Below are 16,692 nucleotides of genomic sequence, written 5' to 3'. Positions count from 1 at the left end.
GGCAAAGAAAACACACAAGATGGTCATGAGGTGTGTTTCCACACAGTATCATTAAAACATGTACATTGCCTTTTCTCACAAGTGGAATGATATGCTTTCAGGAAGCACATTTGATTGAGCTTTAATCAAGCAATTTAAGAACAACAGCAACAAAAACAATAATAACAGCACCAACAACTACAAATAGGACACTTTCTTCAGTGTTTGGGGACTGGTGTGGTGTATGTCTGTGGGGGTGTAGCAGGGAGGTACAGCCTGCGTCACATTATACAGATGAAGTGAGTCAGTTATCTTATTACAAATAAAGTGTAAACAAGTCTCAGGATGTCAACATATGGGAGGTAACTGATGTTCCACCACTTTATAGCAAGCACTTAGATATTTTAAAACATTACAATGTTTAGCAGTCTACAATCAAAACATACAATTAACTGGATAAATTTTTAACTTTTCATCAGGGGTCCTAGGGATACAACCTGGACTAGGGCTTTTTTTCAAATAAACTAAAGGAACATAGATTTTTTTTTTTCCTACTATTAAAACAGCAAGTATAAGGGAGTGGGTGTACTGGCAGTTAGGTTAACAAATGCTGCCCTTAGCAGATTTTCCTGGAAAACCTTGCAGAGCATGTGTCTGTTTTTGCCACCATTAATTGCCAAGATGATTCTGGATGCTCTTTGACTTCCTGGCACTCTAAATAAAGCTAGGTTTGGGATAGGCTTTTTATTTCCCAGGCATTTGGTGGAGTGCTAATTACAAAATACTTCATTTAAACACTAGAAAGTCATTCACGAAGCCAAGCTACGTCTCAGATATGAAAGCATTTAAAAATATCCTTGCAACAGCCCTACTACTTTATACTTTATCTATTTTTAGAGGCTCAATGTTTGTTTTGCTGGAAGAAAAAAATTAAAACATGAAAAGTATGCTATGAGCAAATCTGCAATAATAAGCAGCACATACATGTTGTGGAAGAAAATATTCAACATAAAACAGTCAACATAAAAACAGATTCTGCTGAGGCATTTTTATAAATAGCAGTGATTATTTTGCTTTCAATTGCTAAGCATTTTAAATAACACGCCCTTAAAAGTTGTCAATTTCTTTATATAAATATAAATTCCTGATCTTAACTTTCATAAATTATTATGGAAAATTATAAATGTATTTAATTAGTTTCTTGTGCAATTTTTACAATCATTATATTTTTAAAATTAGAAACACAAGGAAGAAAAGAAAGAAATAGAAAAACATAACTGGTACTGAAGAAGCTGTTTATTGGAAAAAATGCATTACTTTGTAGAAAAACAGGATTTGTCTATAGAACTTTTCATCAAATATTTTGAATGGATACCATGTCACACTAAAATTTACAGATAAAATTGTCCCCACTGGTTATCAATAGGTCACACCCAATTAAGAGCATACTCTGCCTTAAGTCCCTTTGAATTCCTGAACGTACTAATATAGCAAAGCAGAACATAATTATGCTTTGAGTCCTAAAAGAACAGTTTTGGAATTGTTTGCCTCAAGTAATTACTGCTATACACCCAAGTAAAATTTCACACTATATCTTTAAGAGCAAAATCACTTGGAAGGGTTCTGAATCACCTCCATCTGGAAAGTACAAAGGTATGTAAAGGGGAAGTATGGCTACTTCAATACTGAGAAAATGAAGTCTTAATGCAGGCAAATGAAGCAAATTGTCTGATTCCCACAATGTGGTGGCACATTCCGACCCCCATCACTCATCATGGGCTGTTGGCCATGGGTGGGACCGACAGAATCTTCCATCACCATGTTCCCTGAGACCAAAGGCTGTCTCCAGGAGTGGTGGTTCAGAGGAACTGCAGCTTTGTTCGAGATTGCTGGCAGACACCAGAAACCATGGTAACACTTACAGGGCCCGAAACACCTTTATTCACTGCTTCAGAGATTCCCTGCATCAGCCCACATGATTCAACTTGGCATTACAGAAAATGGTAAAGTTCAGAAAAATCCTGACGAACACTGCAAATCATGTTCAGAGTGGAAACTGTGACATTGCTACCAGTATTTCCTGCCTTGCAACCAGTAGATATATAACTGAAATGGCTTGCTGTGAATTTCGTAGTACCCAAGCCAAAAGCAATAACATTTCTGCAAGAGCATATGCACCATGACAGAATACCACATCAGCCCAGAAAAATGATTTTCCCAGGAAGGTCTGTGCAGCGATGAATAGGGCTCTTATGATATGGAAGCTGGGCAGAGGTGTACACTGCTTCCAGCCCATAGTGAGGTAATTGAAAAGGCACTTTTCCCTTCATTTGTTCTGCATTCACTGAATGTATGGTTTTTGATGTCAGAGGGACACTGCAGAAAAGATCAGATGAGACAGTCTGACAGTGGAGCCGAAGTTCAAAGCTTCTGTGTTTTCAGGTAACAGCCGTGACAGTTTGTCTGCACTAAATCTTTCCAGGGCATATCACCGCAACCCCGTCCATAGCTTGTCAAACAGTTCAAGACAAACAAATCACTTAGTCATTGAACAACTATAACATGTGATACCATCACACAAAAGTTGTAGCGACAGCCACTAATCAAAGTTTCTTCCATTCAGTTGAAAAAGAAAATTCCTCGCCTTTGGTTGAAGATCACTTTTTTATGTGATTCTTTTGGAAACTATCATATGCTCAGGTTGAAAAAAAAGGGAGAGAGATCCTGTCTGTCAGAAGAACCAGAGGTCAAATATTCTAGCTTCTGTGGATAAGTAACTATGGTATGGAGTGGGAGGTGATCGATGAGGCTCCCAAAGGAATGGCCAGGCCTTCCTGAGGGTCGCTGTCCCAGACCCCAGGTGAGCGCCGCATCTCAGAGGATTGACCTGGAAAATTGTGCTCTCTTTTTGGGCCTTCCAACCGACTTCGCAAGGAAGTGCGGACTCCCAGTGCCAGCACCACCAAGCGGTAGAGTTGTAACACCACCACAAGGAAATTCTTGACGGCAAAGAACACCAGCATCTGATTTATCACCTTGAAATAGATCATCAGTATGAGACGCACGATGAGGAAGGGACCATCTTGTATGAAGACACTAATTCCGATGTTCCACAGATCAGCTCTGTACTGGCAAAAGAACAGGCCCGGGAATCCCCTAGAGGTCTCAGACAAGGGGCACATGACATGCTGTACTGAAAACACAAGGCAGACCAGTTAACATAGCTCTCTGAGACTAGAAATGTGAGGCAGAACGAACTGGGGACACATCGTTAACAATGGGTGCTATGCTTGCATGTGACGGGAAATGATTCTGTAATGTAGTGTCGGGTAAAACAAATGAAAGCACTTCCCACGTGATTTTCTTCCACTTCAAAAATGGCAGATCATCTTCTAGTTCTCCCTCTGGGGAAATCACAGCTAAATAGACTAGAAGGAGTGATGAATAAGAGAAAGCACCACGGGTTCTCCTGGTGCCCGCAGTGCAGGGGCAGCACTGTAGCCCTCCCATGCCTCGGGTCAGGGAGCCAGGCTGCCCAGTTTCTAGCAGTGAGATGCGGCCAGGTTAGTTCCCCTTCCTGGGCCTCAGTTTTTTTCTTTGAAAACAGGGATAACAATGATATCTGTACAGAGAGGGCCTCTGTTCATTGGCTTGTTTCCATTAGAAACAAACACACCTGGCTTCTCTCTATTTGTCCCTAAGTCTTCCCCTGGAAATAATGAATGAACTGCCTGTCTGGTAAGTTTGGGAGGTGGAGCCAAGTGTATGTGGCCCAGATCATTCCAGATCCTGTCTTTACGATCTACTTATTTACTGGTTGATTCAGGCATATGTGTATATTGTGTTGTGATAATTCTAGTGCTTACATTCAAATTCAAACTTAACTTATGTTAAATGTATTTTTCTAATGGGGGGGGAGCCCAAATAAATGTCATTGTTATTTTACTTTTTTTTTTAATTCCTTACCCTTTTGTTTCACAGTTTACAAGAAAGACTGGCTGTAATTTTTAATTTTCCAGTTGAACAAAAGGAGGTTCAATCCACAGATGAACCCTTTTGTTCTAATTTCTAAAATGTAAATTTAATTCGGGTCAAGGGCAGAAAATAATCCTTTTATAATAATGAAGCCTTCCATTTGGAGTTTTCAAACAAAGAATGCCTGCGTCTACTGGAGCCTGCAAATATTATGAAGCTACTTTGATATGGGTGAACATAATGTACTGTTTGTTGGAAAATACAATAGTGATTTAGTCAGAAGTAACATTTGGTCTTTGTTTTCCAAACAGCTGTATAACATTATCACCTCTGAAAGTTTACACAATTTCTTTTTTAAATAAAAATATTCTTAACAAGTCTATAAACCACAAGATCTGGGAGGGTGAGGATCAGCAGATTGAAAAACAAAAGAAAACCCAGGATAAGATCAGTAATAGCTTTTCCTAAGAAGTTAGGGTCAGGATATGGCTCCCAAAGGACATCCTAAGTATATTACCCAATATCAAAAGTGATGGCACCTAATATTCTATCAGAAGACACCAGCTGACCAATGAGTATAGAATTTCTGTGTGTGTATTTTATTAGCATGCATTTGTTTGTAATTATTAGTCAGCAATTAGGTTTTTGGTATTTCAAAAAAGCCACAGCAACACTTTCCATCTATTTTGATAACAATTTTGTCTTAGAAAGTGGATGCTAAGGTCTAAAACAGCCTCATACCTCTGAGCCTATTATAGGGAACCCCCAAAATGCAGAAAATATTAAATATCCCTGTCCTAAAGTTCACTTCTAATCCTGAGGCCATCCATTAGGGCGCCATAAAAATACAAGCCAGATTAAGGAAAATGTACTTATTAAATTCTAGAATTTCTTCAGAGTAAAGTGGCATCCAGGAGAATTCCCAAGTCAAAATTCTAGGATTCCATGAAATTATGGGATGACATTAGGTCAACATTGTCCATTCAAACTTTCTGTGATGGTAAAAATGTTCTATATCTCTGCTTTCCAATATGGTAGCCATATGCGACAATTGAGCTCTTAAAATATGGCTAGGGTGACTGAGCAACTGAACTTCTAATTTTGTTTCATTTTAATTCGTTTAAATTTAAAGAGCCACATGTGGCTAGTGGGTATCATATTGGACAATGCAGCTCTAGATCATCACTAGTATTAAATTCCTGAGAAACAGTTCACTTCTTGCAAAATCTTAGGGGTTTATGTCTTTATTAAAGTAAGACCAAATGGGATTCCGAGGGCCACCACTGAGAACAATTTTAATTTTTCATGTGTGGTCCTGAAACTGCTGTTAATCCCTCTGAGGTTATCATACATGAGTCTGACAAAGGAATAAAAATAACCCCTTATAAATACCAAGAGATAACATTTATATGCCAGCAACTTACTAAGCATGTTAAAAACTATATCTGAATGAGCCATCACAAGACCCCTCAACCCTAGCTACTATGATTATCATCCCCATTTCATGGATGAAAAAAATGAGGCACAGATATGTTAAGTAGTTTGCAGGAGGTTTCACAAATCATAGGTAATGGAATCACCTTTGGAAGCTGTGCGATTATCCACTCAACTATCTTCAGCATAGCATGTATCATCAGAGTGGATCCATTCGTGGGTTTCCTAAGTTTCAATCTATTTTTCTTCTAGGCTGAACTGGAACTAACACTAAGATATCAAAACAAAAATCCTCTCCATTGCCTCCTTAACTTTAAATGCAGTGTATAATCAAGTCTTGTAATTTTGTTTTTTTGCAAAAATTTCAAGATACTTACCTGCCAGGTCAAGTGGAAACTGCAGCATGCTCCAAGTCCATAAAGCAAGGATGGCATAGACTAGTGTAGGACTCTTCCTAGAATGCAGACAAAATTTAAAATTGGTAATAAAAAGTATTATCATATGCATAAGAGAGAAATCTTCTCAACCCATACTGAGTATATTCCTCTTGTGAGCTGCTAAAATATCAGGGTGATATAATAAATCTGTGAAAAATAAAACTATACATGATCATAATGTAATAACAAACAAATTTAAAAAATTGAGAACTAAAACCCAACATATGCATGAATTATGACAAAGCCTCTCGGTACCATAGTGCTGTCTTTAGGCTTACAAAATCATGGGAGTATCATGGGAAAGAAATGCTAGAAAAGAAAGTTAGATATTGACATACATATTCAGAGGGCTGATTTCAAAAACCTTCAGAGGAAAAACTGGTAATTATTCTAAGATTCCAAGACTCTAATTGAAAAGACATCTTAAAATGGCTAGGTGAGGCTCAAAAATTGAAAGCTCAGCATGTAAAAGAAAACTGTCCTCAGGTGTAAAAAAACAAAAGAAAACAAAGAAACGGGGAAATAAATTTAATAAACAAAGATTTACACAAGATACTAGGCTGTAAGGCAAGAAATATGTTTGTTTCATTCACCACTGTATCCTCAGTGCCTAGAACAGTGCCTGGCAAATAACAGGCACTCGACTTGTATTTATGGAAGGAATGAGTGGATATACAAAAAAAGGACCCATACTTGGGCAAATATACAAATGTCACAGCCCAGGAGAATGGTCTCATAGATTAAAGTCAGAAAGTATAGAGGTTATAGAAATGCAAAGAATATTAAGGATCAAAATCACATTTACTTTGAGCAAAAATGCAAAGGAAGTTTTCAATTTGAGTTCAGTGGTGTAATAACAGATTTTGTTTCTTTCTTTTGTCAAGAGGGATTTTTGGATTGGAAAGGGCTAGAAAAGTATTAGGGAAGAGTAACTGAATCTAAACTAAGTGAAGTGATTTTAAGGGATATCTTTAAATGCTTCAAGTGTTGAGGCCCTGAAAAATTAAATCTCACAACTCTGAAAGAATTTGTAAATGAGATTTCTAATCCATCATTTTCTGTCTTGGCACTTAATGGTAGAGACAAGACTGGTGACAGGAAAATAAAATCTCAACTTTCAAAATGAAAAAGTACTATATCATAAAGTACAAAAGGCACATTTATTATTAATCTTTAGTTAGATTACATAAGTGATTCTTCAAAAGATTTCTGAGAGCCCTTATAGAAGACAGTAATTACTAAGAATCAGCACAGGTTCTCTGAGAACAATTGTACTCAACTAAGCTTATTTCCTCTTTTTTTAAAAATAGAGTTAGGATTACCAAGCAGGTAATGATATATAAGTTGATGATAGAGATTTGGATTTAAACCAGGCTTTTGAAAATATCTCCCATAGTGTCCTTATTAACAAAATTAAGAAACGTTCTGGATATGTGTACTGTTAGAAACCCACCTAACTGTATAAATGACTTCCTAAGGGGAGCTCCCTAATGGGCTCTGCCTTGGATTCTGTTCTATTTCACATTTCATCAATTACTTGGTTGATGACGCTGATGGAAGACTTCTCATATGCACATATGACGTGGAGCTTGGATTGAAAACCAGTACCCTGGAAGATACAATCAGGATTCCAAAAGATGGAGCTGGATGACCTAGAGTAGGAAAGAACAGGATAGAAGAGACAGTATTTCACAGCAGCAGCCATGACAAAGGGCTCAAAAGTTTTCCCTTCTTACAGTCTAATTATGATTCCACAGTGTGACGTGATTTGTGGTTTTCCAAAATCAAATGCAATCATAGGTTGCTGCACAAGAAGCTAAAGTCTAGAATTTTACATGGAAATGCCTTGGGGATGCAGACAATGATTTTTCTCTCTTTACAATGTCAGGTCTGTATACAGAAGACCTTCAATAAATGCTCCAATGTTTAAATAATGTTCCCTACAGTTTCTGATATCGGACTTACATGGCAGGCAGTTTTCTAAATGTTTAACTCTACGATCACACTTAATCCTCATATCAACTCAACAAAATAGGCATAATTATTATCTCTATTTTATTAATGAGGACACTGTGACATAGAGAATTGGGGAAATTTGTCCCAAGTAACGTGGTTGTGTGAGCAGAAATAAAAACTAGATAGCTTACAATCACTACACTATACTATTTCACTAAATAAAACGGAAAGTTTTAGCCTAGCTCTATTCTGCAACATTCAGAGCATACCTGAAATATTACGTGTGGTGCTTCATATTTTAGGAGGAACATTTATAAAGTTACTTGTATCACAGGGGAAAGACAAGGATTGTAAGAAAACTCAGAGTCGTGTTGTATGTGGGATAGTTTAAGAAACTGAAAACTACATTCCTTGAAAGCTTTATTTCATAAGTTTTATTTTATTTTTTACTTTATTTTATTTTACTGGTGGCTGGCCAGTACAGGGATCCAAACCCTTGACCTTGGTGTTACAAGACTGTGCTCTAGCCAACTGACCTGTCATATTTTTAATGGGCTATAATGAGGAAGAGTTACAATGACTTGTAACTACAGAGGGCCAATTCAGGCTCAAAGAAAGTCAGTTTCACCTGTAAGAATCCAGATTTCATCACAATAGGGGAAGGGCATTTCTAATAATATTACCTCAAAATAGAATGAGTTGCCACTTGGGTTAGTATATCCTCTATTAGTAGAATTTTTCAAATAGAGCTTGCAGAAAAACTTGAGGATATTTTGGAGAACATTTTCAACAGATGCAAAATAAGTTTTTCATAAAATGGTCACTTTTCAACTTTCTTCTAATCTCAAACTTTAATAGTTCTACCAAAAACTCATGTGCAATTTTTCTACAAGGCAGTAAGAAGGGGAGGGAAAGCATCGGCTGTGGCGCCAGGTGACCAGAGTTCAAATACCAGCTCCAACCCTCACTAGAGAGACAGGATGTGGGGCTCTAACCCTTTTCTAGTTTTATGAAGATGAACTAGTAGTTTAACATCTGTGTGCTTTAGTTTACCCATCTATGTCATTAGGATGACAATAATAATAGCCAGCGGGTTTTATGTGATAATTTAGTTAGGTATAGTATCTAAATACATTAAACATATAAAGCTCTTAGAACAGCACCTGACATAGGGTAATATGATAGATCATTACAAGTTAGTTATTTTTATTACATGTAATCTTGAGACTTTCTTCCTTTCTCTTGCCTGACAGTCTTTTGCCTATAAAATGGTGATAATTATAGTATCTACCTCACAGTGTTAATGTAAAGACTACATAACTGATTAAACTAATGCCCTTGGAAGACTTCTTGGCACACAGCAAGTCATAAATAAATATTACCTAATAGTTGTAGTAGTATTAGTAGCAGTAGTATTTTTATTATTATGCCAACATGCTTCTTAAACTCTTTGTGTCTCGATTTCATCATTTTACAAAACAGGAATAAATGATAGCCTAATCCTAGCCCTAAAAATGTTCAACTTTAACCATAAACTAATGAACATATTTTTTTGCATATGCATATATTATCTATTTGCACATAAAATATGGAAGAATGTGGATGTTGAGAAATACTTTAGTAAAATTATCAAAAATACCTGGAAAAGTAGGTCAGAAAACTTTTAAAGCAGGCAAATATGAATTACGAGATCAGAGAGCAAAAATACCCAGGACAGTTAAATGTTGGAATGCAAATAAATCACTGAGCTTAAGTGGCAAACACTCAAGATTTGCAAAGAAATTTTGAGGTGGATTTGTCCACCATTGCTTCGTATCTGTAATCTGCCTCCACAAATGTGAACTGAGAAGCATATGAGCAGACAGTGGACTTAATCCATAAAGAGAAAAGATCTTGAGTATAATTATTGCTATGAGTATCATTTCTCCACTTGGAAAACTGGGAGGATAAAAGACTGGCATTTGGTAAATCAGCACACCCAATCTGGTGGGTGAAAATTAAAAATAAAAAGTCATATTTTGCCAATTTCCATAACTCCTTATTTTTTGAAATGTAAATATTCCTGTAGACAAGAGAAAATCAGTGTATAGAATTTATTTAGCTTAAATTATTTTTACAAACACCTTAAGAGAAGGAAAACATAATGAGAGAGAGAAAATGAAGTGTTAACCTATCCCCCCCAAGATGTTTTCACAGCAAAATAAAGAGAAATAAAGATAAAACAGTGTAAACAGTGGTAGATATTCCTTTGTGTGGTCAAAAACTCACAGTGAAATATCAGTAGTGCTATGGGTACACATTTTTTCTTCTTAATAAGTGATCTATGTTCAAAAAAAGTCTGCACAGAGAGACCTCCAAAGGTGTAAATGACCAGTGAACTCTTCCTAGCAATGATGTGGAAATTCGGACTTGTGACAATGTTGGAAAGTGGCTGTAGCAAAACGAAAAGGTCAGCAAATCCTCTCTCCAACAAACATGTGTAACACTAGACAAGAACAACCATTCAGGGTTCTGGAAATCAACCAGAGACAAATAACAAATCGAGTAACATTTGTTCATGAACAGCCAACAGAACTTCAGGTGAGAGCAGTGGGAGTCTTCAGCATTCTTGCTCCTGGGTAGTCCTTCGCTTGGTTGTGTAAAAGAAAAATTGTACTGAATGGTGTTAAACAGTCAAGGAAGAATTTATTTAGGAATGTTGCAATAGGAAAAATAAACTACCGCAATAGGGCAGAGAGATCAAACTCAACTCTGCTGAAACAAAGGTGGGCGAATTTTTAAGCACTGGGATGAACTAGTGGAAAAGTACTGGAGGGTGTAAAGGTGGAGGCGATTAGGCCATTTATGTTTGCTGACTGTCACTTATTAAAGTGAGGCTCCTATCCTTTCACAGAGACTGGAAGGTAGGGGCTCTTTCTTTATAATTACTTTTCAAAGACATGGCTCCCAGGTCCTTGAGAAAGGCATTCTTGGGTTGTAAACTGGCAAGAGGTTGGGAGATTTACACCTCAAAGGGGCAGAAAAATAATCCATAATTTCCAGATTTCTAAAGTAAATGCTCTAAGAAAAGAGAAGACAGGAGCCTATAGGTGGGAAAAACTCTGTCTAAATTTTATTCAAGTTGTGGGAATGTTAAGGCCATCTTAATGGGAAAATCCACAGTTTGCTTCTGTGAGGTTGCACTCCCAGTTGGGGTGAGCGGTGAACTTACTTTAAATTTAATGGAGAGATTCTGAAAATAAGAGAATTGTAAAAGGGATAGATAAATTCTCCCATATGCTTGGCTGACTACGAAATTTCAGGCATGTGTAGGGAAGACCCAAGAGGACCTAGTGTAAATTAAAAGCTGAGGGAGACACGAACACTTCCTCAACTTTAAATGCGCTGCCCTATCAATGCACAGATTATGAGAAAGTGGCAATCATAAAGGATCAAAGTGTTTAATCACAATTTCTGCCCACATTGTTGGCTGACTACAAGCTATGTAATTATAGGTGTGACCGCTAAGATGCCAAGCTAAAAATAAAACTGAGAATTAAATTAAAAAATAAAAACGAAGCAAAGAAAACATGAGGTATCAGTGGCTGCAATCCAAAGGGAGTTATATTTCTCAGATTAAGAAAATAAAAGCAACAAAAGAGGTGTGAGGTTGTGGGAAGGAAGACTGAGGCTAACATAGTTATAATATATTATCCAAAATGTCCAGTTTTCAACAAAGAAAGTATGTGACAAAAAAAAAAAAAAAAAAGAAAAAAGAAAAGAAAAGAAATGTGTGACCTATAACCATGGCTACATGGAGAACCAGTCAGTAGAAACTGACCCTAATGGGGCCCATATATTGGATTTAGCAGAAAAAGACATCAAAACAACAATTTTATAACTATGCTTGAAGAATGAAAGAAAATAAAGATTCATAAACAAAGAAAAACCTGATGGCAAAGACTCAAAAATAGACAATCTAGGTAGAGATGTAGAAGCTATAGAAAGGATTAAACAGAAACTCGAGAGTTGAAAATATAGGAACTGAACTAAAAAATTTGCCAAATGGACTCTAAAATTTGACCCTACATCTAGAGTGAGATGGCAGAAGGAAAAATTGGTAACCTGGACCAATAAAAACTACCTAATCTGAAGGACAAAGAGTAAAAAAGACTGAAGAAAAATCAACAGAGCCTCAGAAACCTGTAAAACACAACCAAGTATACACATTTTTAGTAGGAGTAAGAGAGAACAGAGCAGATAAAATATTTAGGGAAAAAATGGCTTAAAAAACTGAGGAAAACCATAGTTTACAGATTCAAGATGAACAAAGCCCTAGAGGGATAAAAAACAAAGAGATCCACACCTAATCACATTATAATCAAACTACTGAAAGCCTAAAAGAAAGATAAAATCTTGAAAACAGAAAGAGAAAATGATTCATCATGTACAGGCTGACAACAAAAGAAGTAATGGCTAACATCTGATCAGAAACAATGAAGTCCAAGAAACAGTGGAATGATATATACAAAATACTCAAGGAAAAATAAACTGTCAACCAAGAATTCTATATACAGCAAAACTATCCTTCAAACATGAAGGAAAAAGAAAAAAATTCTCACATAAAGAAAGACTTGGAAAATTTGCTGCAATACTCATGAAGAAAAAAAACAACATCAAAATGGTAAATATATGTGTAAATAAAAAGGAACATATGAACATATTATATAGTCAGATAAATATTTTCTTCTCTTAATTTTTTTAAAAACCCAAAAGAATGTATAGAACAATAATCATAAAACTGTATTGTTTGGTTTATCACGTAACAAAGACATGCTGTATGTATAACAATAACAGCAAAATGGAGGTGGAGGAAATGGAGCTATGATCAAAAGGAAGACTACTGTTATGCTTTATTGGAATTAAGTTAGTATTAACCCATAATAGAGTGTGAAGGTTTAAAATGTCTGTTGTATTCCATGGAGAAACAATGAATAAAATAATTCAAAAAATCAGAAATTAAAATTCCTGGCTTAAAAAAAAGGCAGTAAAGAAGTGACAGAAATTTTTAAAAAACATGAGACAAAGAGAAAAACAAATAGCAAAATGGCAGATATGAATCCAACCATATCAATAACTACAGTAAACATTAATGGACTAAATACCAGATTGAATAGTGTCCCCTAAAAATTCATGTCTATTAAGACCTCGGAATGTGACCTTATTTGGAAATAAGGTCTTTGCAAATATAATCAAGTTGAGATGAAGTCATACGGGATTAAGGTGGGCTCTGATCAAAACTAGCATCCTTATAAGAAAAAAAAATAAACTTGGAGACACAGAGAGACACATTTGGAAGCATGCCATGTGAAAAAAGAAGCAGAAATTGGAGTGATATCTCTGCAAGCCAAGGGAAAAAAAGGATTTCCAGCAGCCACACAAAGCTAGGAGAGAAGCATAGATTCTTCCTCAGGACTCCAGTAGAAACCAACACTTGATTTTGGATTTCTAACCTCCAGAACTGTGAGAGAATGAATTTCTGTTGTTTTAAGCCACCACGTTTGTGGTATTTTGTTATGGTAGCCCTAGAAAACTAAGGTACACTCAAATCAAAAGACAAAGACTGTACTGGCTGGGGCAAAGAAATTCGAGATCCAACTATATGCTGCATATAAAGAACACAATTTAGATACAAAGATACAAATAATGTGAAAGTAAAATAATAGAAAAAGATATTCCATGCCTGCAGTAAGAGAGCTAGAGTGCCTATATTCATATGAGACAAAATAGACTTTTAGACAAGAAATATTATTAGAGAAAAAAGGGAGCATTTCATGAAGAAAAAGGGTTACTTCATCAGAAAGACATTAAAAGTTTCAATGTTCACACACCTAAAAGAGAGCCCCAAAATACATGAAGCAAAAACTGACCGCATTTAAAAGAGAAATAGACATTTCAACAATTAGATTTGAAGATTTCAATATCCTACTCTCAATAATTGATAGAACAACTATACGGAAAATCAGTAAGGATATGGAAGACTTGAACATTATTAACCCACTTGATATAACTCACATTTATTGAACACTCTTCCTAGAATCAAGTAAATACACTTTCTTCTCAAGCATACGTTGAACCAATATTCTCCAGGTTAAGCCAAATGGCAGACCATAAAATAAGTATAAATAAATTTTTTTTTTTTTTTTTTTTTGTAATTGACTGAGAAGGGAAAGCATCAAGTATAAATAAATTTTAAAAGACTGAAACAATTTAAAGTATATTCTCAAAATGCAATAGAATTAAAATAGAAAACTGAACACAACAGAAAGAAGTTTGGGAAATTAAACCACTCACTTCTAAATACTCCACGAGTCAATGGAGAAATCACAGGAGAAATTGGAAAATATTTTTAACTATATGAAACAGAAACATAACATATCAAAATTTATGGGAGGCTGGCCAGTTAACTCAGTGGGTTAGAGCATGGTGTTATATAACACCAAGGTCAGGGGTGTGGATACGCACACCAGCCAACCACCAAAAAAAAAAAAAAAAAGTACAGGACTGGTAAAGAAGAGTTTCAAGGAAAATGTGTAGCTTTGGGTATCTATATTTGAAAAGAAAAAAGGTCTCAAATCGCAGCATCCATCTTAAGAAACTAGAAAAAGAAAAGAAAAAAAAAAAGAAGAGCAAATTAAATCCAAAGCAAGCATAAGGAAGGAAAAATTAAACATCAGAGCAGAAACCAATGAAATGAAAACAATAACAATAGAGAAAACAGCAAAACCAAAAGCTTGTTATTATTAAAGACCAACAAAATTAATAAAACTGACCAAACAAAACAAAATAAATGTACAAACAACTACCCCTCCCCCCTCACATACAATAAAAAATGCAGAAGGCACAAATTGCCAAACACAGGAATGAAAAAAAGTACATAACAACTGACCACAGAGAAATTCACAATTAAATTAAATTAAATTAATAAGTGACTATTATGGACAATTTTATGCCAAAAATTATACAACTTAGATAAAATGGAAAAATTCCCAGAAAGAATAATATAATCAAAACTGATTAAAAGAGAAACAGAATATCTAAATATACCTATAAGATGTAATGATATTGAATTGGTAATAAAAAAAAAATAGAGTTTTGGCCCATATGGTTCCCTATATGAATTCTATAAAATATCTAAAGAGGAAATAACATCAATGCTATATAGTCTTTAAGAAAACAAAGAAAGAGGGGATACTTCCTGAGTTATTTAATGAAGCCAGTATTACCCTGATACCCAAGTCAGAAAAGTCTATCATTAGAAAAGAATACTAGTGATGAGCATGCTTCATGAACATAGATATCAAAATTAACAAAATGCTAGCAAACTTAATCCAGCAACATACAAAAAGGATAATACATCATAACCAAGTAGAATTATCCCAGGAAGTCAAGACTGGCTTGACATTTGAAAATTAATGACTGTAATACACTGCTTAAATAGAATAAAGGACAAGCAACGCAATCATTTCAACAAAAGCAGTAAAAGGATTTAACAAAATTCAACACACATTAAAAATCTCCCAGTAACCTAGAAATAAAAGGGATTTTTCTCAAACTGATAAAGAGAATCTATGCAAAATCTACAACTATCATTCTTAAGAGAGAAAGAGAGACTGCTTATCTTTTCAGATTGAACTGTCCACTCTTACTACTCCTGTTCAACACAGAAAGATATTCTAGACAGTGCAATGAGGCAAGAAAAGGAAATTAAAAGCATACAGATTTGAAAGAATCAAAACTGTCTTTATTCATCTATGGCATGATTCTGTATGTAGAAATACTTTAGGGTTAGAACTAACAAGCAAGTTTAGCCTGGTCTCTGGGTAAAAGATCATCATACAGAAGTAAACTGGGTTTCTATTACAGCAATGAAAAATATAAAAATGAAATTTAAAAAATAATCCCATTATTAGTAAGAGCATCAAAAAGAATAAAATACTTAGGATAAAATTTTAGGAAAATCAGTGCAAGACCTGTACATTGAAAATTACAAAACGTGGCTGAGAAAATTAAGGAACACCTAAACATCAGGGGTGAGATATTTCATGTTCATAGAAGTCTTCATATTGTAGAAATGCCAGTTTTTCTCAAACTGATCCTTAGATTCAACTCAATTCCTATCAAGACTACAGCAAGGTTTATTTTGTAGAACTTGACAAGATAATCACAACAATTATATGAAAATGTGAAGAACCTAGAATAGCTAAAACAATGTTGGGAAATGTATGGTATCCAATTTCAAAACTTATTATAAAGCTACAGTAATCATGATAGTGTGGTATTCGTAAAAAGATAAACATATAGAAAAATGGAACACAATAGAAAGTTTACAAAAAACCCCTTAAATCTGTAGTCAATTGATTTTTGACAAAGATGCCAAGGCAATTTAATAAGGAAAGAATCTCTTCAACAAATGGTGTTGGGACAATTAGTCCCAGCTGGACAACAAATAGGGCTGGGACAATGCCAAAAATAAAACATGAACTTGGAATCTTAGCTTACACTGTACACAAAAATTAAGTCAAAATGTATAATAGAGGGAGTCCAGTCAAGACGGCAGCATAGACAGTCCCCAGTGTCACTGTCTCACACAAATCAACCAATTTACAACTATACAAATGTAACAACAGCCAAGTCGAGGCCACTGGAGCTCAGGGGAAGAGGAGAAGAGCCCTACAGAGTTCATGAAGTGGGAGAAGCCACGATGAGAGAAAGAAAAAACTGCTTGGAGTGTTTTGTGCTGCGGCTGCTTTAAGGCTCCAGCTGCTGAGCGCATGGAGCTGGAGCTGGCAGAAGTCACAGCTGTGCCCTTCAGATGGAGTTATTTGGAGGTGGCAGGTGAGAAGAGAGCCTTGGTGGCCCCCAGGACAGC

At 35.6% G+C, this 16,692-nt stretch overlaps 1 protein-coding gene across 1 annotated transcript in view; it reads right to left on the bottom strand.

Annotated features, from left to right (window-relative positions):
- Positions 1–2,756: 2,756 nt before the first annotated feature.
- TMEM26 (transmembrane protein 26) overlaps positions 2,757–16,692 on the bottom strand; it is a 51,464-nt gene continuing 37,528 nt past the window's right edge. The window contains exons 5-6 of the mRNA XM_063101569.1: positions 5,766–5,842; positions 2,757–3,172 (exon numbers count right to left, since the gene is read on the bottom strand). Of these exons, the coding sequence (XP_062957639.1) occupies positions 2,757–3,172; positions 5,766–5,842 (493 nt within the window). The remainder of the gene's footprint in view (positions 3,173–5,765; positions 5,843–16,692) is intronic.

This window comes from Cynocephalus volans, chromosome 7 (genome assembly GCF_027409185.1).
Source record: "Cynocephalus volans isolate mCynVol1 chromosome 7, mCynVol1.pri, whole genome shotgun sequence".
Taxonomy (NCBI): domain Eukaryota; kingdom Metazoa; phylum Chordata; class Mammalia; order Dermoptera; family Cynocephalidae; genus Cynocephalus; species Cynocephalus volans.
The sequence above is the reverse complement of the archived record's forward strand: the minus strand, read 5'-3'. Positions and strand labels throughout refer to the sequence as shown.